Source organism: Stenella coeruleoalba (assembly GCF_951394435.1).
Source record: "Stenella coeruleoalba genome assembly, chromosome: 6".
Taxonomy (NCBI): Eukaryota; Metazoa; Chordata; class Mammalia; order Artiodactyla; family Delphinidae; genus Stenella; species Stenella coeruleoalba.
The window spans coordinates 109,840,965-109,865,146 of NC_137151.1; the positions used below are offsets into that span (position 1 = coordinate 109,840,965).

The 24,182-nt window shown below is 59.5% G+C and overlaps 1 protein-coding gene across 8 annotated transcripts in view; it reads left to right on the plus strand.

Annotated features, from left to right (window-relative positions):
• Positions 1 to 22,963, plus strand: part of SPEG (striated muscle enriched protein kinase) — a gene marked incomplete at its 5' end in the record, with an annotated part of 56,407 nt that extends 33,444 nt beyond the window's left edge. For 6 of the 8 annotated variants that reach the window (XM_079925057.1, XM_079925049.1, XM_079925052.1 and 3 more), the window contains 28 exons: positions 1,227 to 1,346; positions 1,594 to 1,698; positions 2,228 to 2,434; positions 2,818 to 2,941; positions 3,056 to 3,231; positions 5,768 to 5,880; positions 6,229 to 6,397; positions 6,644 to 6,740; positions 6,843 to 7,043; positions 8,082 to 8,139; positions 8,730 to 8,807; positions 8,915 to 9,093; positions 9,618 to 9,644; positions 10,279 to 10,431; positions 10,617 to 10,659; positions 11,916 to 11,984; positions 12,226 to 14,167; positions 14,471 to 14,602; positions 17,268 to 17,384; positions 17,501 to 17,668; positions 17,762 to 17,884; positions 18,056 to 18,223; positions 18,353 to 18,968; positions 19,460 to 19,699; positions 19,787 to 20,010; positions 20,847 to 20,922; positions 21,163 to 21,312; positions 21,899 to 22,963. In XM_079925057.1, the coding sequence (XP_079781183.1) occupies positions 1,227 to 1,346; positions 1,594 to 1,698; positions 2,228 to 2,434; positions 2,818 to 2,941; positions 3,056 to 3,231; positions 5,768 to 5,880; positions 6,229 to 6,397; positions 6,644 to 6,740; positions 6,843 to 7,043; positions 8,082 to 8,139; positions 8,730 to 8,807; positions 8,915 to 9,093; positions 9,618 to 9,644; positions 10,279 to 10,431; positions 10,617 to 10,659; positions 11,916 to 11,984; positions 12,226 to 14,167; positions 14,471 to 14,602; positions 17,268 to 17,384; positions 17,501 to 17,668; positions 17,762 to 17,884; positions 18,056 to 18,223; positions 18,353 to 18,968; positions 19,460 to 19,699; positions 19,787 to 20,010; positions 20,847 to 20,922; positions 21,163 to 21,312; positions 21,899 to 22,091 (6,068 nt within the window). In that variant the 3' untranslated portion in view covers positions 22,092 to 22,963. The remainder of the gene's footprint in view (positions 1 to 1,226; positions 1,347 to 1,593; positions 1,699 to 2,227; positions 2,435 to 2,817; positions 2,942 to 3,055; positions 3,232 to 5,767; positions 5,881 to 6,228; positions 6,398 to 6,643; positions 6,741 to 6,842; positions 7,044 to 8,081; positions 8,140 to 8,729; positions 8,808 to 8,914; positions 9,094 to 9,617; positions 9,645 to 10,278; positions 10,432 to 10,616; positions 10,660 to 11,915; positions 11,985 to 12,225; positions 14,168 to 14,470; positions 14,603 to 17,267; positions 17,385 to 17,500; positions 17,669 to 17,761; positions 17,885 to 18,055; positions 18,224 to 18,352; positions 18,969 to 19,459; positions 19,700 to 19,786; positions 20,011 to 20,846; positions 20,923 to 21,162; positions 21,313 to 21,898) is intronic. The other 2 variants (XM_079925051.1, XM_079925053.1) reach the window with 2 other exon arrangements.
• Positions 22,964 to 24,182: the final 1,219 nt, after the last annotated feature.

Sequence of the window (24,182 nt, forward strand, 5' to 3'; positions counted from 1 at the left end):
CATGCAGAGATAACCGCTAAGAGAAGGGAGGGGGTGTTTGGGGATGGCCCTGACGTCAAGGAAAGAGGACAGTGCAGATCTCTTCCCCTTCACCTCCCGCCAAGGATGGCCTCCTGACCATCATTCAGGAAGCACGGTGTAGGGAGAGGGCTTTGGAATCAGAGGGAACCAGGTTCAAGCCATGGCTTCATCATTTATTAGCCGTGTGACCTGGGGACAAGTTCATTAATGTCTCTGACCTCACTGGTAAAACGAGGATACTCTTGCAGGGTTGCTGAAAGGATTATGGAGAAAAAATGTATGTCAAGTATCTGGCGTGGGCTGGGTACAATGCAAACAACTCTTACCGTAATTTATAATCTAATATATTTGCACTTACTGCATGCAACACATCCAGTTCTGGGCCTGGCAGGACATACAAGCTCTGTCGTTAAGGAGCTTACAGGAGGCGTGATGTGTGCAAGAAAAGAGGAAGGACCACCCAAAGCACCGTGGGCTGGGCGCTGGAGGTCCCGGGGAGGGAGTCAGAGATGGAGGTGCAGAGGGGACCAGGGGTGTGGGGAGGAGTTCCCAGGGCTGACACTCACTTGAACTGCATCTTGAAGGAGAAAGAGGCCTTAGGTAAGAGGAGAGCTGTCCAGAAGGGAGGAATTTTGTGAGCAAAGGCCTGGAGAAAGAACTCATGTGGCTGTTCAGGGACCTGATGGTGGGTCAGGGTCAGGACGTGTAGGAACAGCAGGAGGAGGCCGGATGGGAGTTTAGGCAGAGGGCTTTGGAGACCACCTGGTTAGCAGTAGATGCCATTAAGGTCCCCAGATCGAGAGATCACGTGCGATGCTGCTGGTGGGGTGTGGACCGCATGCGGGGAGGCTTTCATGGGCTCTGAGCTGGAGATGGGACCGGCAGTGGCTGTGAGGATGGAGAAGAGGGGGCTCTCCAGGGCAGGAACCCGCAGAGAGTGAACTGGCGTGGGAGGAGGATGAGAAGTGGCTGGGCCTGTAGTGCTGGAGGGACAGGCAAGAGGTGCGGGGCTGCAGGTGTGCACTTGGTAGCCTGGGCCTAGAGTGTGCTGCATGATGGACACCCTTCTTGTGTCCGCCCCACCCTTCCCTTCCACCTGTAGCGGGTGGGAGTGAAGGGCCTGGCCTGGCCTGGGGGGCATGGGCCCACCCTCCAAAGTATCCTCCTAGCTCAGACGCGGTATCACTGTCCCACCCCGCCCACAGACCGGGATGTCCATCGCTTGGTGTTCCCCACTGTGGGACCTCAGCATGCTGGCGTCTACAAGAGCGTCATTGCCAACAAACTGGGCAAAGCGGCCTGCTATGCCCACCTCTACGTCACAGGTGAGGCAGGTACCCTCCCGGTCAGCTGTGTGCACAGCCTAGCCTCTGGCCCACCCAGGGGCCTGGGTGAGGGCAGGGCCTCCACACCAGCTCCCTCCCCCTCGGTCCCCCGGGGAAGCCGGCTGGCCTTGCCTCTGCCCCCCGTGGCTGTGCCCCCGGCCCCCAGCCCACTGCCTGGAGGCCTGGTGATCCTGCGGGGCCATTGAGCCCCAAAGGACCCAGCGGACGGCGGACCTGTGGCTTTCAGATGTGGTTCCAGGCCCCCCAGATGGCGCCCCACAGGTAGTGGCTGTGACCGGAAAGATGATCACACTCGCATGGAACGCCCCCAGGAGTCTCGACATGGCCATCGGTGGGTCCCAGCCACACAGGGCTATGGGTGGGGGCGGGGCCACTGAGGGCACCAGGAGAGGAGGGCAAGGCCCAGGGGGGCCTACAGGTGCGGGCCTCTTCCCCACGGTGGACAGAGCCCTGGCTCTGGGTCAGGAGAGGAGAGAAAGGGGGGCTGCCACGTGCCCTTCTCTTCTCAGAGGGACTGGGTGCTTGGGTCGTGGTCCTGGGGAACGCCTCTCCTTCCCTGTGCACGGTCTCCTGCTGCTCTGTGCCTCAGTCTCCCTACCTCAGGAAGTAGCAAGGAATCGGGACTAAGTCAAGGTCCCTCCATGCCTGTAACTGGATCCCATGCCCGACACCTCGTGGGCTCTGAGCCTGGACAGGCCTGTGGCTGGGCAGGAGCAGATAGGGGACGGGCAGAAGCGACAGGAGAAACTGAGGCAGGTCCTCAGAGCAGACTGATGATGAATCCCTGAGTCCCGAGCCAGCTGAACGGGGGCGGGGGGCACCCCAGCAAGGCCTGCCTCTAGCAGCTGCCTCCCCACCAGACCCGGACGCCCTGACCTACACTGTGCAGCACCAGGTGCTGGGCTCAGACCACTGGACGGCGCTGGTCACGGGCCTGCGGCAGCCTGGGTGGGCGGCCACCGGGCTGCGTAAGGGGGTCCAGCACGTCTTCCGGGTCCTCAGCACCACCATCAAGAGCAGCAGCAAGCCCTCGCCCCCCTCTGAGCCCGTGCAGCTGCTGGACCGCGGTGAGCCTGGGGTTCTGTGGAGCGGGGGCGAGAGCTGCTGGGCCAGGGAACTGGGCGTCCGTGGAGGAGGCTCCAGGGCCGGTGTGGACGTGATAACTAGGGCGGGACTGGCGTGGCTGGGCGCGACCCCTACCTGTCAGAGCGCTTCCTTCTTACTCCTAAAAGGAGCGCACGCAGTGGGCAAGGCTGAGGCTCTGTGTCCAGTCCCAGCGCTGCCGCTTGCCTCTGGCTGAGCTCCCTAGACAAGTCGCTAAACCTCTCTGGACCTCGGCTTCCTCGTCTGTAAAAATGGAGCTCGCGTGGCAATTGGGAGGGTTCAAGGAGCAGTGGGTGCTGAGAATCTGGTGTCGAGCCCAGCATAGAGCCAGCCCTTCTGCTCCCAGGCCCGCCCCTGGAGGAGGCGCCTGCCGTGCTGGACAAGCCAGACATCGTGTGCGTGGTGGAGGGACAGCCTGCCAGTGTCACCGTCACCTTGAACCACGTGGAGGCCCAGGTCGTCTGGAGGAGGTGGGGCCCACCTGGCATGCCCTACTCCTCACGTGAGGCAGTCCCGCTCCAGCCGGCCAGGCCGACCTCCCTGGGGCTGGATCTTGGGTGACCTCCCTGTGCTGTGTCCCTTAGCTGCCGAGGGGCCCTCCTAGAGGCCCGGGCGGGTGTGTATGAGCTGAGCCAGCCAGACGATGACCAGTACTGTCTTCGGATCTGCCGGGTGGGCCGCCGGGACGTGGGGGCCCTCACTTGCACTGCTCACAACCGCCATGGCACACAGGCCTGCTCGGTCACACTGGAGCTGGCAGGTAGGTGACAGCCGCCTCCTTCCCTCCCCTTCCTCTGAGGCCCACAGCCCTCTCCTCACACCCCCAGGTGAACACACCTACCTGCCAATCCTAGGTCTCCCCTCTCAGGCCTGTCCAGCTAATGGCCATGATAATAGCAGTACTAGTAACAACAGCAGTACTAATAAGATACTTATTGAGCACCTCATATGTGCCAGGCTCAGTGCTAAGTACCTTACGTGTATCACCTCATTTAATATTTACATCAACCCTGTGAGATGGAGTCAGTTATTATCGCCATTTTACAGATGGGGAAACTGAGGCCCAGAGAGTGTGCTAAGTAAGAGGCCCAAGGTCACACAACCTAATAAGTCAGGAGCTGGGATTCAAGCCTGGATGCCCTACTCCAAAGCCAGACAGTGTTCTTAGATCCTGTGTTAAACACAACAGGAAATAGTACTTCAAATGAAACAAACTGGGAGGAGGTGGGGGACCAAGTCAATTTCAAAAAGAGAAAGGCCCAAGTGAGGCATCTTATCCCCAGACTCCCAGCTCCGGGGATCCTGGCTGCTGCCCTTTCACACAAGCCTGTTTGACAAGGCCTTCCAACCTTTGCAGTGAGGACCCTTTTTATAATTTCTCCTTTCGAGATGTAGTCTCTCAGACTGTAACATGCATGAAGTAGTAATTGTCTTGTTTTCCGGTTTGTTAATTAACTCTAGACATATGTAACTGCCACTCCGAACGTCAGATCAGCGTGAGCTAAACAGTGTTACCTGCTGAGTAGATAAGATTCCAAGCAACTGCAGAGAAAGTGACATTTTAGTTAGCACAGGCCATCTTATCATGGGGTAAATGTACACATCCTAGTGCTTTAAAAAAAATTGTTGAAGTTCACTTGAAGCCTTCTGATCCTTTGACCTTCATAGACTGACCTCTGTCACTGCCCCATCCCCACTCCCAGCAGACCAGGGACCAGATTCCTAGAGGGCAGAGCAGGCAGCCTTAAAGTAGGAGAGAGGTGGCAGTAGGGTGTGTGAGGAGGAGGTACAGGGATGCTACTGGCCCCGCGGTAGATGGGGCACTGGTTTCCCTTTTATGTGTCTTCCCCCTTTGCCCAGCTTCCCCCCACCTCATCCCGGCACTTCCTCCTCAACCGCCGCTTTGCTCCTTGGTTGTGTGTGTGTGTGTGGTTTTGTCGGCCGCACTACGTGGCTTGAGGGATCTTAGTTCCCCAACCAGGGATTGAACCTGGGCGCCCCGCCCCGCCCCGCCATGCAGTGGAAGCCCGGGGCTAACCACTGGACCACGAGGGAATTCCCAACTGCTTTGCTCCTTGACAGTACCATCTGCAGGACTCATCTTTCTTCCCAGATATAGGAGGAGCCTTGGGGTTTGGGGAGGCTCTGGACACTGAGAGCCCTGCAGCCAGCCTGGCTGGGACAGTGACTGAGGGAGACCGAGTCCCAGCTGGCCAGGGCTAGAGCAGGCCTGGGGCTTGGAACCACACCCCCTCCTGCTGTGCCCCACCCCCTACCCCCCAGGTGGGTGGAATGGCCTCTTTCCCCCGACACCTGCTCCGCTGATGCATCTTCCCCAGGATGACCTCCCCCTTTATCTGTATAAAGGCTGAGCTGTGTGCCTGTGGCCCGGTAGTGCTCCTTGCCCAGCACCCCTGCTTTTCCGTCAGGGCCTCTCTCTCCCACTCCCTTTAAAGCCCAGATCCTCAAACGTTCTCAGAGGAGGGGGAGGGCACCAGGAAGTCATAGGCTTCTTCGAAAAGCACAAGCACATTGGAATATGTATTTAATTCCATCGTGAGAATTAGAAGCTGCTTTACCAGGAAATAACACAACCGCATGATATGTGCAGAGAATAAAGTCAGTCACATGTGGGAGAACTAAACTGAGAATCGGTACCCGTGGATTCATCTTGCCATCTCCCAGATGGTTGAAGGCCCCTTAAATATTTAAATAAGATTCAGAGAGAAAACTTCAAGATAGAGGCAATGCCCTCCATGAACTTGATTCAGGGTCATAGACAGCCACCTGCAGGGCCCAGGACGGTTAGAGTTCGAGAAGCCCATGGTAGGACTGTGCTGAAGGGCCACCACCCACAGGGGGCAGTGTCGGCCACTCCTTGCCAGCCCATTAATGCAGTGAGGGAAGCAGCTCAGGACAGCCAGTCCTGATTTTCCAAGAGAGGCAGGAAGTCCAGATTTCTTTTGTGTGTGAAAATCTCCTAATTTCAAAGCTGGCAAATGAATACTGAGAGCCAAACAAAGCAAGCCTGCGCCCCCGGCTTGGGTTTTCTGGGATCTGGAGAACATCACGTTTGGATTTGCAGGGACATCGTTTGGTCCAGGCCAGGAACTCATGTTGCTGGGGGTGGAGTTTGAGAGCCCCAGGTTGGGCTGCTGGGGCTCTGGGGGGGGGGGGGCAGGGGGGGTCTGGTGTTTCGCCTGAGCCAGTTTCTGAGGGAGGGCTTAGAGAGGCAGGCCCCGTGACCCCCATATTCTCTCCCCTCCCTCCCCCACCCTCACCCCTGTGTGTTTCAGAGGCCCCTCGGTTTGAGTCCATCATGGAGGACGTTGAAGTGGGAGCTGGAGAAACCGCTCGCTTCGCCGTGGTGGTTGAGGGGAAACCACTGCCGGACATCATGTGGTACAAGGTCAGAGGCTGACGAAGGCGTCCATGGAGTCCGAGCTGGGGCTGGCCAGGAGCCTAGGGGGAAGGGAGGAGTGATTTCCTGGGGGCGTGGGAGGGGTCAGGGGAGCCTGGACAGAGAACAGAGCAGTTGCCAGAGGTGTGATAAGGAGGAGGAAGTGGGACCCAGAGGTGCTGGTGAAGCTGGGAAATAAGGGTGGAGCTGATCCTGGGTCTGAGCAAGGCCCCTAGGGCGGAGATAATGGTGGGCCCTAAGGTAGGGATGAGACTGGGTCTCTGGCGTGGAGGTAAAGCCGGGTCCCAGGTGGAGGGGAAGCCAGGCCTGGACTGGAGGTGACGGCCACCTCTGCAGGACGAGGCGCTGCTGACCGAGAGCAACCACGTGAGCTTCGTGTACGAGGAGAATGAGTGCTCCCTGGTGGTGCTCAGCGCGGGGTCCCAGGACGGAGGCGTCTACACCTGCACGGCCCGCAACCTGGCTGGCGAAGTCTCCTGCAAAGCAGAGTTGGCTGTGCACTCAGGTGGGCTGGAGTTCAAGAGGAGTAAGGCCAAGGGCTCACCCAGGAATCCCATGTGAGCGCCCTCCCACCAGGAATCACTCACCCGGCCCTTCACACCAGACCACCACCTGCTCCAGCCCCAGCAGCGCTGCCTCGGGCGCCAGCATTCTCGCTTCTCTTCCGTGTCTTCCACCTGCCCTCCCTGTCCCAGTCTCTGCCCTCGTTCCTTCTTGCCCTCTCCACCTAACACCAGGCATCTCTCCTCAGCTCAGACAGCTATGGAGGTGGAGGGGGTCAGGGAAGACGAGGAGCGGCGAGGAAGGAGACTCAGCGACTTCTATGACATCCACCAGGAGATCGGCAGGTGTGGGGCTAGGAGGGGGTGTGGTGTCCGGGGCCCAAGGGAGGCTGGGCCTGAGGCTCAGCAACTGCCTGAGCCCTGTCCTCTCCCCATGTCCTCACCCAGGGGTGCCTTCTCCTACCTGCGGCGTGTAGTGGAGCGAAGCTCCGGCCTGGAGTTTGCAGCCAAGTTCATCCCCAGTCAGGCCAAGCCAAAGGCATCAGCGTGGCGAGAGGCCCGGCTGCTGGCCCGGCTCCAGCATGACTGCATCCTCTACTTCCATGAGGCCTTCGAGAGGCGCCGGGGACTGGTCATTGTCACCGAGCTGTATCCTGGGACAGGCTGGGTGGGTGGGGGAAACATGGCCTGAATGACTGGTCCTTGTAACAGCCAATTAGCAACACGTTTCACACTTTACAAAATGGTCCCATTGACAGCTGGGAGTTCTGAAGACATCTTATAAATACTTCACAGAGTGGAGTCTGGAGACTTGTGTGAAAAACAACGTTTTTTAGCTTAAATTTACATAGCGCTTGATGTGTGCCTGGCAGTGTTCTAGGAGTTTTACAGATATTAATCTATTTAATCATCGCGTATGCTTATCTCTTGGAATTTTATTATCCTCATTTTATAGATGATGAAACTAAGGTATAGAGAAGTTAAGTAACTCACCCGAGGTCACACAGGTGGCAAAAGGCGAGTGATTTTTATCATGAAATGCAGTACAGTATATCTGAACATTTGCAGTGACCCCATTAATACTTGGCTTTATTTGAGAGGCTCTTCTCATAAAGAATGGATTTTATCCTTTCATAAGAGCTATGGTTAAACAAAGTCACACTGAGGTAAGGATGCTGGATGGTTGGCTTGTCACTGCCACCTGCAGGGTGACGGTGTCCTACATGCTGGCCTCCCAGTCTGTACTGTTCGAACCCAAACCTCAGTAAAATGACAAATTATTATGTGTCGTGGGCCTTCTGGGTCAATCTCAAATAGAGTCAAGGAGTTCCATCCACAGTCAACAAAATGCTGCTCTAACTTGATCCTTATAGATACTTCACAAGGTGGGTGAGAGGAGTCTTATCCCTGTTTGACACCGGAGGGAACCTAGGCTCAGAAAGGTTACGTGACTTGCCTGAGATCCCACAGCAAGTGAGAGTTCAAGCAGGGTTGTCCCATCTAAGCACCCAGATGACAGGGGGAAGAGGGAAGGTGCGGTTGCTCACTGGTAGCAGATGTGCTTTTCGGGGAAGGAGGACCCTGTGCTGGGCTGGGACCCAACTTGAGCTCTGGGGGTGGAGGGCACTGCCTAAGGCAGGCCCAGCAGTTGGCACTGGTCACTGTTCTCCTTGATCCAGGACATAGCTGCACAGAGGAGCTGCTGGAGCGAATGGCCCGGAAACCCACCGTGTGTGAGTCTGAGGTGAGGGCAGTGGGTGGTAGGGGCCAGGTTGGGCACCAGTGTTCACCCACCTGAGCTCTGAGACCCAAGGGGTGCGTCCTGGGCATGCCATCTGTGCCCACGAATAGGCCAGGGGTGGTGTGGAGAGCACTGTTAGGTAGGCAGCAAAGCCCCCTTCCCCCATCAGAGCAGACCCCCACGCTGGGACTTAAATTGTCTTCTGAAAACTTCGGCACCCACCCTGGCCCCCAACTCTGTTGTTTCCCAGTATTCCTCACATAAAGGCTCCTCAAGCCTTACCCCAGAAGGAGCCCCATGTAGCCTCTGTTCAGTCTCAATGCTGTCCTGCCATGTAGGGCAGTACAAGTTGTGCACTGCACAATTCTTTTTATTATCATGCAAATGGCGCCCTCCTATAATGGTGCTGTGCCCAACTTCTGCAGCTGTATATGGAAGCCCTGAATCTCAGTAACCCCAAACCTATGTTTCAGCCCCCTCCACCAGCCACCTGCAGGCCACTTCCCAAGCATGGCCTGGCTTCTTGCTACAAGCCTGGTGGTGATCAAACATAATACACCCCCCCTCGGACTCTGGGCCTCCTGTTTCCACAGATCCGGGCCTACATGCGGCAGGTGCTAGAGGGAATATGCTACTTGCACAAGAACCATGTGCTGCACCTGGATGTCAAGGTGAGATGCAGGTGTGGGGTGGGGAGCAGGCAGCTCCTGTGGGAGCCAGGCACTGGGGTGTCCTCCCCGCTGCACTCAGCTCCCATGTCTTGCCTTGTGTCCTGCAGCCTGAGAACCTGCTGGTATGGGATGGTGTGGAGGGTGAAGAGCAGGTGAGGATCTGTGACTTTGGGAACGCTCAGAAGCTGACTCCGGGAGAGCCCCAGTACTGCCAGTATGGCACCCCCGAGTTCGTGGCACCCGAGGTTGTCAACCAGACCCCTGTCTCTGGGGTCACTGACATCTGGTAACGTTGGCATACTGGGCTGCTGGGACGGGCCAGGGCAGCTTCCCTCAGTGCCATGCTGAGGGCTCGCTCAGTGGCACAGAGGAGCTTTACTAAGCCCGGATGCCTACTGTGACAGTTGGCTGGTGGCATTGCTCGTGGGGGTCTCCTGCCCACGTCACTACCTCCCCCTCATCCATCAGGGCTGACCCAGTCACTCAGGGCCTCAGCCCTCACAGTCCTGGGTGCTGGGCCTCCACACCTACAGCCACTTTGTCTCCCCCAGTGAGGCAGGCACGGTCTCTTGGTCCCCAGACTCCTCTGGGCTTCCTAGGCCGGCCCTGCCATGACCCTTAAGTCCTCCAGGCATGTCAGGATCTCTGGGTTCAGGGTCCTCCCCCAAGGAGGCAGCCCTGTGCCCATTTGTCCACGGCAGTGTTCACAGGGAGGACCTTTCCTCAGTAGATCAGTGGTAGCAAGAGGACTGCTCACTTCTGGTGGGAGCTGGGCTGTCCTCTTACCCATCCACTCTCCTTTCCCCTCAGGCCTGTGGGTGTCGTCGCCTTCCTCTGGTAAGGACCCCTCTGCACTCAGGACCCCGTCTCCTAACAGTCTCGTAGCAGGCCCACCCCTAACGTTTGCAGAGCCTGGGGCAAGAGAGAAGTTGGGGGCCTGCAGCCTGCCTCTTCTCTTCCGCACCCTGGTTCCTTCCTGCACTGGGAGGGGCCTCCCATGCATGAATGTGGATACCCAGACTGAGTGTCCAAGCTCTGTCCGCCACCACACCCCTCCATAAGGGGTGGGCACACGTGGCGTGCTTGGGAGGCCAGTGCCGGCTCAGTGCTATTTAGGCAGGGAACTAGTCCAGAACATGGGCTACGAAGGGAAGGCCCAGGCTCCAGGGGCATATCCCCTTGGCACAGGCTCCTCACCTCAGGGACAGGCCGCGGCTGGAGGAGGGCTGGAACAGGTCCTCTAGAGCACGGGCCTGGGATAAGGACCTGGTGGCCCAGGTCTCAAGGCAGTACTGCCTCCTTGCCCATTCAGGGGATCGAGTAGGGGCAGGACAGGCAAAACTCTGCAAGATTCTGCCCAGATTCACCCAGCCTCCGCCTGTCCCCAGCCCTGTGCTCCCACTGGCACCCCACTTTGTCTCATCTCAGCCCCGGGGCCCACCTCTCACTCCAGCCATCTCCACCCCTGCAGCCTGACGGGAATCTCTCCGTTTGTCGGGGAGAACGATCGGACAACATTGATGAACATCCGGAACTACAACGTGGCCTTCGAGGAGACCACGTTCCTGAGCCTGAGCAGGGAGGCCCGGGGCTTCCTCATCAAAGTGCTGGTGCAGGACCGGCTGTGAGTACAAGGCCCGAGGAGCCTCCCCCATGCAGAGTCCCCTCACGCCGCCCCTACTCCTGCCCAAGCCTCCGCCCATAGACAGTCAATCCCCCAACTCCTTAGGGGCCCCGCTTTCCCAAACATTTATTGAATGAATGAATGAATGAATGATAAATCCCTTCTTAATTCTCTTTCCTTTGCAGGAGGCCTACCGCAGAGGAGACCCTAGAACATCCTTGGTTTAAAGTGAGTCTTGTCTTGCAAAATGGTGATAGAAGAGGTGGAAGGAGTGAGAACATTATTAACAGCTCCATTTTATTGAGTCCCTAGTGTGTACAGTAACCATGATATACATCTTATTTACATATGATCTGTTAGCCTGACAACAGCTCTACAAAGGAAGGTATTATCACTCCCCTTTTGCTGATAAGGAAACTGAGGCTCAGCTTGGGGTATCATGGACTCCAAGGCACAGGTCTGGACCCCCACCCCTCATCCTAGGATGCACATCAGTGTTCTCCCTGGCTCTCGAGAGTAGCCCCAGTCCTCCTCACTCCTGTGGCTCGCCTCCATCCTGCTCTGGTCCCACACACTGTGCTTCGTGGGTGGCCTGGCTGTCTTGTCCTCTTGGCTTTTTTTTTTTTTTTTTTGTGGTACGCGGGCCTCTCACTGCTGTGGCCTCTCCCGTTGCGGAACACAGGCTCCGGACGTGCAGGCTCAGCGGCCATGGCTCATGGGCCCAGCCGCTCCGCGGCATGTGGGATCTTCCCAGACCAGGGCACGAAGCCGTGTCCCCTGCATCGGCAGGCGGACTCTCAACCACTGTGCCACCAGGGAAGCCCGTCCTCTTGGTTTTGAACTCCCTATGGCAGAGTTCTCACTCATCTTCAAATTCCAGCACTGCAGGGCACAGCGCCAGGCAGAGGGAGGGGTTCAGCAAATGACCCAGAAAGAGCGACTGAGCAAACCGTCCAGGGAGCATTGTGCTGGGTCAACAGAAGGCTGAGGTCATTCTGGTATCTGTCCTTGGAGTACAAGCCTGGTCTCTCAGATCAGAAATGAGCTCTGAAAAGGTGGCTGAGGCAAGCATCTGAGGTCTGGCCCCCCAAGGCTCCAGATAGATGTCTGGGGCACTGTCTCTACATGGAGACAGATGGTGAGCTGGGGAGCAGGGTTCAAGCTGGGGGCCTGAGCACGGGCCTCCCAGGCAGCCAGTGTACCAGGACAGGGCCTTGAGCCCTGGCGTAAGCTCTGAAGCCTGGGAGCCACTGATTTCCTGCCTCACCGCTTAGGTTCAGGCAATTCGTCCACACGTGGGAACCTTGACTGTGGGAGTTATTGTGACAGATCCCCTGGGAAAGGGAGCGCCGGGAGCCCCAGGGGCCCAGACTCGACGCTGCTCTGTCTGCTGTCCCCTCCTGTGGACGTTGTCTCTCCATTGCCAAACCTGGAAGCTTAGGGTTGACAGAGGACTTTCCCTCAGGCCCTTTCTTGGTTTACAGGCACAGGCAAGGGGCGCAGAGGTGAGCACGGATCACTTAAAGCTATTCCTCTCCCGGCGGAGATGGCAGGTGAGTTTGCCTGGGCCCTGCTCTGTGGCTTCACCTTCTCACTCTACAGCCTCCTCTCTCTAACCCTGCTTTTTCTATCAGGTGCCCTCACTTCTGCTCATCTGTCTTCATCCACCTTTTAATTCTCTCAGCTCCCACTTCTGCCTGCCGTAGGCCTTCTCCCCCGGGAATGAGGTGGGCCTGAGTGGGTCAGTTTGGCCCCATGGGTCCCTCAGGTCTGACTCTAGTACCCTGTCTCCAGCGCTCCCAGATCAGCTACAAGTGCCACCTGGTGCTGCGCCCCATCCCTGAGCTGCTGCGGGCACCCCCGGAGCGGGTGTGGGTGGCCGTACCCAGAAGACCACCCCCTAGTGGAGGGCTGTCGTCCTCCTCCGATTCTGAAGAGGAAGAGCTGGAGGAGCTGCCCTCAGTGCCCCGGCCACTGCAGCCTGAGTTCTCGGGCTCCCGGGTGTCCCTCACTGACATTCCCACTGAGGATGAGGCCCTGGGCGCCCCAGAGGCTGGGGCCGCCACCCCCATGGACTGGCAGGAGCAAGGAAAGGCCCCTTCTCTGGACCAGGAGGCCCCCAGCCCTCAGGTCCTCCCCTCCCCAGGCCAGGAGCCCAGCCCCCGGCGGGGAGAGCTCCGGAGGGGCAGCTCGGCTGAGAGCGCCCTGCCCCGGGCCGGGCCGAGGGAGCCGGGCCGGGGCCTGCACAAGGCAGCGTCTGTAGAGCTGCCGCAGCGCCGAAGCCCCAGCCCGGGGGCCACCCGCCTGACCCGAGGAGGCCTGGGCGAGGGCGAGTATGCCCAGAGGCTGCAGGCCCTGCGCCAGCGGCTGCTGCGGGGCGGCCCTGAGGATGGCAAGGTCAGCGGCCTAAGGGGCCCCCTGCTGGAGAGCCTGGGGGGCCGTGCCCGGGACCCCCGGCTGGCTCGGGCGGCCTCCAGCGAGGCAGCGCCCCACCACCAGCACCCGCCCGAGACCCGGGGCCTGCAGAAGAGCAGCAGCTTCTCGCAGGCTGAGGCGGAGCCCGGGGGCCGGCACCGCCGAGCTGGCGCGCCCCTCGAGATCCCCGTGGCCCGGCTGGGGGCCCGCAGGCTGCAGGAGTCTCCCTCCTTGTCCGCCCTCAGCGAGGCCCAGCTACCTAGCCCGGTGCGGCCCAGTGTCCCTAAGGCTTCAGAACCTCCTGTCGCCACACCCAGTGATGCTGCACAGCCCTCGGCACCCCAGCCTGCCCGAGAGAAGGCCCCAGAGTCCACGCCAGAACCAGCCCCCAAGCCTACACAGCCCCCGCTAGCTCCGCAAACCCTAGCGCCCCCGCTCACACCCTATGCCCAGATCATGCAGTCGCTCCAGCTGTCAGGCCACGCGCAAGGCCCCCCGCAGGGCCCTGTCGCATCACCGTCGCAGCCCAAGCCCCACCCGGCTGTGTTCGCCAGGGTGGCCTCCCCACCTCCGGGAGCCTCCGAGAAGCGCCTGCCTTCAGCCGGGTCTCCGCCAGGGCCAGCCGAGAAAGCCCGGGTCCCTACGGTGCCCCGCAGGCCAGGGAGCAGTCTCAGCAGCAGCATCGAGAACCTGGAGTCGGAGGCCGTGTTCGAAGCCAAGTTCAAGCGCAGCCGTGAGTCGCCCCTGTCGCGGGGGCTGCGGCTGCTGAGCCGCTCGCGCTCCGAGGAGCGCGGCCTCTTCCGCGGCGCGGAGGAGGAGGACGGCATGTACCGGCCCAGCCCAGCGGGAACGCCGCTGGAGCTGGTGCGACGGCCTGAGCGCTCCCGCTCCGTGCAGGACCTCAGGGCGGTCGGGGAGCCGGGCCTCGTCCGCCGCCTCTCGCTGTCGCTGTCCCAGCGCCTGCGGCGGACCCCACCCGCGCAGCGCCACCCGGCCTGGGAGGCCCGCGGTGGGGATGGGGAGAGCTCAGAGGGCGGCAGCTCGGCACGGGGCTCCCCGGTACCGGCGGTGCGCAGGAGGCTCAGCTCCACGCTGGAGCGGCTGTCGAGCCGCTTGCAGCGCAGCGGCAGCAGCGAGGACTCCGGGGGCTCGTCGGTCCGTAGCACGCCGCTGTTCAGCCGGCTGCGCAGGGCCACGTCCGAGGGCGAGAGTCTGCGGCGCCTGGGCCTCGCGCACAACCAGCTGGCCGCCCAGGCCGGCGCCACCACGCCTTCCGCGGAGTCCCTGGGCTCCGAGGCCAGCGCCACGTCGGGCTCCTCAGGTGAGGAGGGGCCCAGCGGGAGAGTGGAGGGCGAATGTGTGAACGAGTGTGTTTGGAGTGCGGGTGTGGGGCTGGGATGACAGGTGCGCTGGAGGGACGCTCTGGGAGAAGGAGAGGGCCGGGGACACCCACCGCAAAGAGGCTCAGGTGTTTCTTGAGGCCCTGAGGACGGAACTGGCAGGGCTGGGCTGACGCAAGGCCGAGGAGCAGAGGCTGGTGTGGGAACAGGCTAGGGTCGGGGCCAGAAGTTCTCTGTCCTCTCGTACCGGCTGGGCAGGTGCTCATGGGCCTGGTTCTTAGCAGCTCCTGCAGAAAGCCGAAGACGCCTGCGCTGGGGCCTCTCTCGGCTGCGGAGGGACAAGGGGTTGTCACAGCCAAACCTCTCTGGCAGTGTCCAGGAGAATTTGGGTCACCAGTATGTGCGCAGTGAGTCAGGTAATAGAGGCCTGCTCGGTGAGTAGTCCCCTTTGAGCCGCCCGGAAGGTGGGGAGATGGCCCACGTTGGGGGAGCCCTGGCAGCGGTGGAGGGAGCCTGGAGTCAGGAAACGACAACAACAACAACAGTAATAGCAGCAGCTACTGTTAATTAGCAATGCCAAGCGTCCTATTAAGCACTTTACAAGCATTGCCTCACTCAACCCTCCCACATTGCTTAGGAACTATTCTTGTCATCTCCCTGTCTTACAGGTGAGGGAACAGAGGCTTAGCCATGCTAAGTAGCTTGTCCAAGTCACAGAGCTGGTAGGGCTGGACTGTATGACCCTCTGCAGTCAGAACCCACAAGTCGCTTCGCGACATCGTACCAATGCCTTTCTTGGGCCAGCCTCCTCCCCAGAAGGTCTCTGTCACTGGGGTGTGGTACTGACAGAGCTTGGGATAGGGCTCCCTGCCTCTCAGCCCCCCTGCAGATGTGTGTATGCGTGAACACGCTCCCAAAGACACCCTTTCTCTCCCAGCCTAGAGGCCCGCAGTCTGGACTGTGCCTCCAAGCTTCCATTTCTCTGTAGCCCCAAACACCCGATCGCCCCTCCCTGTCCCCTCTGCCCCTACACAGATAAGCAGCCTCCAGGGCTCTTTGCTGGGGGGAGGGACACCTGAGATATGCCCTGGTCCGTTCCTCTTGCCACTTGTCCTGGGGCTGCAGGGAGGGAGGTATTCTCCACCTGGGTCACCACAGTCCTCTACCTGAAAGGGGGGTGTTACTCAAGGACGACAAGCAAAGGTTCAGGAGGCCAGGGTTTCCGGACCAGCCTGCAGAAAGCAGCAGGCCCACCAAACCTGCTGCGAGCAGGACCTTTATCAGTCACCATCTGTCCTCCTCCAGTTTCCGACAAAACTCCTCAGAACTGTCCCAGACGTGCCTCAGCCAGGCTTGCTACTGGACACGTAACCGTGTCTCGCCTTGGTCAGGGGAGCCAGGACATCTCACTCGAGGCAGTAGACGGTGGGGCTCTAGTGAGGGAACAGGAGGGAGGGAGACCAGCTGGTGGGGGCAGTGGTGGAGAAGGAGCGGGGAGAGAGAGGGAAGCCAGCACTGCGGCCTGGGGACAGCTGATCCCTTCCCACCTGGGGCCTCCCTCCCACCTCCGTTTTGCTTGTGCTGCTGATTTCTTGCCGAGGCGAGGCCGTGTCCCATTACTTCATCCTCTCCCTGCTCCCCACAGGAAGAAGGCCCCATGTCCACTTTACCAACTAGGACTGGCCCCTGGGGAGATGGGGGTGGGACTGGCAGAGCTGGGCCAGGGTCACCTTTCACCTCTCCTCCTCGGCTTCCTCTCTCTCCCCCCTACCCAGTACCCTCACTTGGTCTGAAAGCAGCCCACTGACGAAACTGTATTCACTTTATGTTATTGGAGCCTCGGTGTGGGACCCCTCCTTGGGGAATACTGGGGTACAGTGGGAGAGGGGGCACGCTGCTGTCCTGATCACCCACTTCTGCAGATCCTCTTCGGCCCAGTTCAGCCGTACCCTACTCCCTCCTGATTCCGCAGACAGGCAGCAGCTGGGGCTCCCAGGGGTCTCTACCGCAGCTCTTTCTGCCCACGTGAAAGAAATCCACCCCCACCCCCACCCCACCCCACCATCCCTGGACCAGAATGGGATTTTTCTAAAAAGACATTCCCAGGGAGCAGGAGTGCAAATCCTCATGGCACTAAGAAGCCACAGGCCAGCAAAGACATTGGCCATTGCAGCCCTGCCGTGGGCCCATTCACCAGCCAGCTGTGAAGCCAGCTTTGCTGAAACAGCCTCTTCCCACGGGGGTCTGTGCCTGGCTTCTCTACTGGGCATAGTAACAAGATAATAATCAACAACAACAATAGGAGCTAACACCTTCGAGCATTTATTATATGTTAGACATCTGCTAAGCGCTTTACGTGCCTCTTTGAATTCTCATAACAACCCTCTGAGCTGGGTGTTATTATTTTCCTCAATTTACAGACAGGGTCCAAGGCCATGCAGATATTGTCTCTTTCCCCTTCAAAAGCTCTCACCACTTAGCTGACCTGAGGGAGTGCGTAGAAGGTCTGGGACGGGCTCCCCAGACCCCAGGGGGCGTGAGGGATGGGGGAGACGGACACACGTTCGGGGTCTGCCCCGGGTTTGCCTTGGCTTCAGGTCTTTTGAGATGGCACGTTTTGACTGAACATTTGTTCACTCCTGGGAGTCTCAGCTCAGGTCACCAGCTCCTGTCTCTTGCCCTACGGTGCCCCAGAAGTAATAGGTATTGCAGGAGCTTAACCACTGTAGTTTTTCAATATTTGGTTTTGTTTTATCTAATAAGTGCTTACAGAGCACTTACTTAGTGCCAGGCCCTGCTCAAAGTGACTTACAAACATATGAGGTAGCAACTACCAAGCATCTTCAATAGTCAGTAGAAGATAATTCTGCACACAGTGAGTGCCTGACAAACTGATGCTTGCCCCAAAGGCGATTCTCAAAGGCAAGGCCTTCCACTTCCCCCTCTGACTGGGAAGAGACGGCCTTTCAGTCTGCTCCCCAAAGGCAGCGCCAGCTCTCACATGCATCCGTCCTCCCATCAGTCAGCAGCGAGTGAGCCAGGGGCCCCGCAGACCCAGGGCTATCTTTGCTCTCCCTCCAGACTTCCCCCCGGTCTTCCACATCAAACTCAAGGACCAGGTGCTGCTGGAGGGAGAGGCAGCCACCCTGCTCTGCCTGCCGGCGGCCTGCCCTGCACCCCACATCTCCTGGATGAAAGGTGAGGCGATCACTTCTCCCCCAAGGCCAGGGGATGTTCAGTGGGAAGTGGCAGCTGGGGGTGCCCAGAGGGGGGCTTCGCTCAGCAGCCTCTTCCTGCTCCTCCTTTGCCCCCAGACAAGCAGTCCCTGCGGTCCGAGCCCTCGGTGATCATCGTGTCCTGCAAAGACGGCCGGCAGCTGCTGAGCATCCCCCGGGCAGGCAGGCGGCACGCTGGCCTCTACGAGTGCTCAGCCACCAACGTCCTGGGCAGCACCACCAGCTCCTGCACCGTGGCTGTGGCCCGTGAGCCTGGGGCAGGGACCAAGGGGGCTGTGATGGGAGATGGGCCCTAAGCTAAGGCACAGGGGCTCACTGTGGCTCCCTTTCTCTTGCCAGGCATCCCAGGGAAGCTAGCTCCTCCCGAGGTGCCCCAGACCTACCAGGACACGGCGCTGGTGCTCTGGAAGCCAGGAGACAGCAGGGCACCTTGCACGTACACGCTGGAGCAGCGGGTAGATGGTGAGGGACCGGCAGGCTGGTGGGGGCGGGGAGGGAGGGCGGGTGGAAGGCAGAGAAGCTGGGGAGACGAGTGCCTTCCCCGGGCACAGGTCCCCAGGCTCCTCACAGATGGCACTGGGAGCTTGGGCCACCCCTTCTGTGGCCTCAGCCCCTCCCCCATGCTGCCTGTAGGCGAGTCTTCCTGGCATCCCGTGAGCTCGGGCATCCCTGACTGTTACTACAATGTGACCCACCTACCAGTTGGCATGACTGTGAGGTTCCGTGTGGCCTGTGCCAACCGCGCTGGGCAAGGGCCTTTCAGCAGCCCTTCTGACAAGGTCCTCGTCAGGGGCATGCGAGGTCAGTGGGACAGGGTGGGGCATGTCCAGAGAGGGCAGGGGACCCTGAGTCCAGGGTCCACCCCCTCCTTGGAACACCCGGTTTTGCCCTTGGGGCACCACGGTGATGATTTTCTCTGTCTCCACTTAGACGCCTCAGCTCTGCCATCTGCTGCTCACAGAGACGCCCCTGTTACCTCAGGGCCAGCCAGGGCCCCGCCTCCTGACTCTCCTACCTCACTGGCCCCTTCACTGAGCCCCTCCCCAGCTCCTGCCCCCCCAGGCCCCCAGTCAGCCCTTCTCAGCCCCTCATCTTCCCCAGCACCCCCCAGCCAGGCCTTGTCCTCACTCAAGGCTGTGGGTCCACCACCCCAAACCCCCCCACGAAAGCACAGGGGCCTGCAGGCTGCCCAGCAAGTAGAAGCTACCCCACCCAGTGCCCAGGTCTCCCCGAGTGAGCCCAAGTCTTCCGTCCCCGACACTGGGACCCCAACCACAGCTTCCACCTCTCAAGGGGTGAAAACAGCATCTTCCTCAACTCCCCTGTATATGGTGACCTCCTTTGTGTCTGCACCACCAGCCCCCGAGCCCCCAGCCCCCGAGCCCCCTCCTGAGCCCACCAAGGTGACTGGGCAGAGCCTCAGCCTGGCCAAGGACGTGGTCAGCTCCCCTGGGGGTGGTCCCCCCAGTGCTCCCAGGCCAGAGAGCACCACTCTTCGAAAGGGCCCCCCTCAGAAACCCTACACCTTCCTGGAGGAGAAGGCCAGGCAAGCAGGGCCGGGGCTGGGGAGGGGAAGGAGGACAGGGGCGGGGAGCGTGTGGAACTTTGGCAGCACAGGGATTTGGAGAGGAGACCAGCCTGCTGGGGCCTGGGGAGGGGGCAGGGAGCCGGGACATGGGACGGGATCTGGGTCCTTAGCATGATTAAGTTCAGATTTTCTCTGTGCCAGGCCCCGCGCTAAGCGCTTTGGCCATATGATCTCATTTAATATTGACAATGAGAGGGAGACACTGCATTATTCCATTCCACAGATGGGAACACTGAGGTTAGAGAGGTTATGGGATTTGCCTGAGGTACTGAGCCAGTTAGTGGCAGAGCTGGGGCTGAAACCCAGGTTCCTGGGATTGAACTCCAGAGCCCACCCTGGGAACCACAGCATTCTTGCCCCCAGCAGTCGCTGCTACTCCCTGCTTAGCCCACAGAATGCAAGTGTTCCCCTCTCTCCTCTGAGCCTATGATATGCCCCCCAACACACAGGGGCCGCTTTGGTGTAGTGCGCGCCTGCCGGGAGAATGCCACGGGGCGAACGTTCGTGGCCAAGATCGTGCCCTATGTGGCCGAGGGCAAGCGGCGGGTCCTGCAGGAGTACGAAGTGCTGCGGACGCTGCATCACGAGCGGCTCATGTCCCTGCACGAGGCCTACATCACCCCACGTTACCTCGTGCTCATCGCTGAGAGCTGTGGCAACCGGGAACTCCTCTGTGGGCTGAGCGACAGGTAGCTGGGCATTCTGGGGGAGCAGGAATCGAGGATGGGGGGAGCTGAGCTGGGATATCACCTGACCCACCCCTGCCACCCCTCTAGGTTCCGGTATTCAGAGGACGACGTGGCCACCTACGTGGTGCAGCTGCTACAAGGCCTGGACTATCTCCATGGCCGCCACGTGCTGCATCTGGACATCAAACCAGACAACCTGCTCCTGGCCCCTGACAACGCCCTTAAGATCGTGGACTTTGGCAGCGCCCAGCCCTACAACCCCCAGGCTCTGCGGCCCCTTGGCCACCGCACGGGCACGCTGGAGTTCATGGGTGAGGGCACCATGCCAGCCGGGGGGGAGGTGGGGTACTGCCAAAGGGGCAGCAGCCAGGGCTCACCCCACTTCACTCACCTGTGTGCCATTTATTGAGTGCTTACTGTATGCAAACAATGAATTAAGTCCTTTCCATGGACATTTTTCAGTTTCTCTTTATAACAGCCCTGGCGATTGGCATAATATTACCCCTATTTTACAGATGAGGAAACAGAGGCGCCGTGAGGTATTTGTTCAATATCAGACAGTTATAAATGGTAGTGCCAGGACTCGATAAAGCTAGAAAGACAGGAGAATCAATGATTAATTTACGTAAAAAAGGGAAACCAGCTACCATTTAGCTACCTGCTAGATACTTTCTGTTTGTCATCTCCATTCGAGTAATTCTGCAAGCCACACTTTACAGATGAGAAGATGGAGAGCCAGACAGGTTTCGTACATTGCCCAGGGTCCTGTCGCTAGAAGGGGCAGGCTGGGATTAGAGCCAGCCAGGCTGATTTCAAAGGTGCTTAATCTCGGTGTGGGCCACACCTTTTGTGAATGGGTGCCCACCTTCGGAGCTGATCCAGGAGAACTTGTGACCCTGGTTCTTAGCTCCTCTGCAGTTCTGGGGACCGCCCACCATTCAGTGCCTGGGCTGATTCCTCAGGTGCCCCACATCTCCCCTGGGGGCCGCTCTGCCCGCTGAAATCCAGGGCCTGCTGCTCTAATGTACCCATGGTCTGGTGACCTGGGCACTGTCCTGCTCCTCAAGCCCCCAGGGGCCTCCTCTGCCTCTCCCTGGTCCCTTACCACCAGGAAGCTCGTTCAACTTGGCCTCTTGTCTTCTGTCAGCTCCTGAGATGGTAAAGGGAGACCCCATCGGCTCTGCCACGGACATCTGGGGAGTGGGTGTGCTCACTTACATCATGTGAGTGCCCCCAGGACCCACCCTCTGCCTGTACCCTCCCCCCCCACCTCCCCAGCCACACATGCATGTGCACACTCGTGCACGCACACACACACACACGCACATACACACACGAGTACCCAGGTGCGGGTAGCCTTGTGTCCGAGCGCTGTGCCCCTAAGAACCTCCACACTAACGTCCCCCTGGACCTGTGAGTTGACCCTCAGTCTGCATCTGTCAACTGAACTGTCTCCTCCACAGGCTCAGTGGACGCTCCCCGTTCTATGAGCCAGACCCCCAGGAAACGGAGTCTCGCATTGTGGGGGGCCGCTTTGATGCCTTCCAGCTGTACCCCAACACGTCCCAGAGCGCCACCCTTTTCTTGCGAAAGGTCCTCTCAGTACATCCCTGGTGAGTGGGTCCCACACCTGCCAACCTCCCAGCATTACGTGCCTCTGGCCTCAGACTGCCCTGGCCCCGCCCATGCCTAAGCCCCCACCTCCTCCCCCGCCCCAGTAATACACTGCTGCTGCTGCTGCTACTACTTTTCCTACTCCTACTCCTCCTAAGTGGCTGCACTACCACCATTTAAAGCCCATAACAGGGGCTTCCCTGGTGGCGCAGTGGTTGAGAGTCTGCCTGCCGATGCAGGGGACACGGGTTCGTGCCCCGGTCTGGGAAGATCCCATATGCCACGGAGCGGCTGGGCCCGTGAGCCATGGCCACTGAGCCTGCGCGTCCAGAGCCTGTGCTCCGCAATGGGAGAGGCCACAACAGTGAGAGGCCCGCGTACCGCAAAAAAAAAAAAAAAACAGAAAACCCCTAACAGCCCTATGATGTAGGCAGAATCACTGTCCCCATTTCAGAGACTGGGAAACTGAGTCCCAGAGTTGTCTAAGCTCACTCACTAGGGGCAAAGCCCTCTGGGAGGGTGGGGCCCCCTCCCTGCTCTGGGAGCCATGCCTGCAGGCTCACTGTCCCTGGCTTCCCCTGGCAGGAGCCGGCCCTCCCTGCAGGACTGCCTAGCCCACCCATGGCTGCAGGACGCCTACCTGATGAAGCTGCGCCGCCAGACGCTCACCTTCACCACCAGCCGGCTCAAGGAGTTCCTGGGCGAGCAGCTGCGCCGCCGGGCCGAGGCTGCCACCCGTCACAAGGTGCTGCTCCGCTCCTACCCAGGCAGCCCCTAGTGGCTCGGACCACAGCCCGGCCTCGGGCTTCGACTCGGGGTTCCTGCTGACGCCCCCTGGACATTCCAGGGCCCACGCTGAGCCGGGTGGGCCCGGGGCTTTGGACACCAGCAGCAGCAACATCCGGCCGGGCTATTACCTCATGGACCTGCGGGGACAGAGACCCCGGGCTTTGGCCAATGCCACCCGGCCAGAGCCAGAGTGGGAGACCCGTTGTCCAGGCCTGGTGGGGTCAGGAACAGGAAGAGGGGCAAGAAGGGAATGGGCAAGTGACGAGGAAAAGAAGATGAGGAATAGGGAAGGGGAGACTTTCGGAAGGTTCTGGGGGAGGGAGACAGTGCATCTGTGGGAGAACCAACCCAGGAGGGTAGGAGTGGCTGAAGAGGAGGAAAAGCGGGGAGACCAGGCTGTCTACAGGCCATGGGCTGGGAGTGTCAGTGAAGCAGGAACAGGACATGTAGACGGTGCCAGGAAGCCAGAGCCAGTATGTGAGAGAGGGCAGTGAGGTGGGGGAGGGAGAGGAGAGCCGACTCGGGTGGGGCTGGGGTGGCCAGCTGCCAGCACCCCCAGAAGGAGAAGCATGGAGGGCTGGAGGCTGGAAGTAGTGGTCTCCTGAGCCAGCGCTCTCCTCCTGTCCCAGTGGATGCAGCTCTGGGCACTGTGCTGGCCCGAGGATGTTCTCATCACCTCTCCGTGGCCTTCGCCCCTCTGCCCATTAATATTTATTTATTTATTGACTTTTATGAAGTCTCTCTGCCATCCAATCCCTACCGCCTATGTTGTCCTGACCATCCCCGAAGCCATTCAGCTGTCTGTGCAGCTGTCTGTCTGTCTGTCTGTCACAAGGAAAATAAAAACGGCAAGCAGCAGGACCTATGTGTGTGGTCTATGGGGAGGGATGGCTAGGGGTACGGGGGGGTGCACGATGCTGGGGGTACTGGGACAGGGGCATTCCAGCCTTCTCCGGGCCAGTGAGAGCCAAGGTATACTAGCTATAGCACCTTGGGACCTTCCTGCCCCACCCCTTGACCCTCCTGGCCCCTCACGTCTCCCTTATTCCTAGAGGGAGGAAAGATGTAGGTCTGTATCTCCATCTGAAGTTTCTGGAATCCTGGCAGGACCACTGAATCCCCACCACCACCCTCTAACCAGACTGGCGGCCCCCACCTCTTCTCACATGTTCCATCATCACAACTGGGAGGACGCTGGGCTCTGGAATAGACCAGCCCACACCCCAATCCAGGCTCAACCTTCTGCACTCTGCCCAGGAGACAGGGCAGCTCTGGTCCTGACCCCTGGGGCAGAGGGGGTTTCATCATGATGATTGGTCAGAGCAGGATGTGTAAAGAGCTCTAGAGGAAGCCAGGACAGGCCCACGTGCCCACGCTGTCAGTGTTGGAGCACCGATCTGGACACATGGGGTACCAGCAGCACAGGGCAGCTGTGAGCGCTCTGGTTGGCGTGTCTGCTGTGATGGGGCTGTAGACGAGCATTTTCCTAGGGCCCAGGGACACTCAGTCTGGACCTTCTTAGTCCCATGGCAAGCCAGGGTTCTGCTGGGGGCTAAGGGGCCTTGACTCTAAGTGCCCCCTGCGGTGCCACGGAAGGGTCACTGGGTCCTATAACTGAGCTGCCCTGCCCTGAGGTGGGGGGAGGGGGAGCCAGTTCTTGTGTCCAGAGGGACTTTTCCCCACACCCCTCCTCCCATTGCAACTCTGCTCTTGGCAATGTAAAAGGAATAAAGGCTTTCACCATGAGCAGAGGGACCTGGTGCTGGTGTGTTGCTGATTGAGGTTGAGGGCCTCTTGGATGTAGCTCAAGCAACCCTTTGCCCAGCCCACCCCAGTCTCTCTGGCTTCCCAGGACCCCAGGGAAGAGGCAAGCCCCACCATCATAAAGCCAGCTGGAGAGGCCAGAGGGACACCTTTCCCACCTGCCATTTTAGCGATGAAGATATGCAGTTTGCCTGTGAGAAGCTCTAATCCCCTACACACTGCAAATGTTTTCATATAAAAATCAGGTGCCTGAACTCATATCTTGATAAATGGTAAAATTCTTCTCCCCCGTCTGATCTTGAGCTTCCTTCTCATC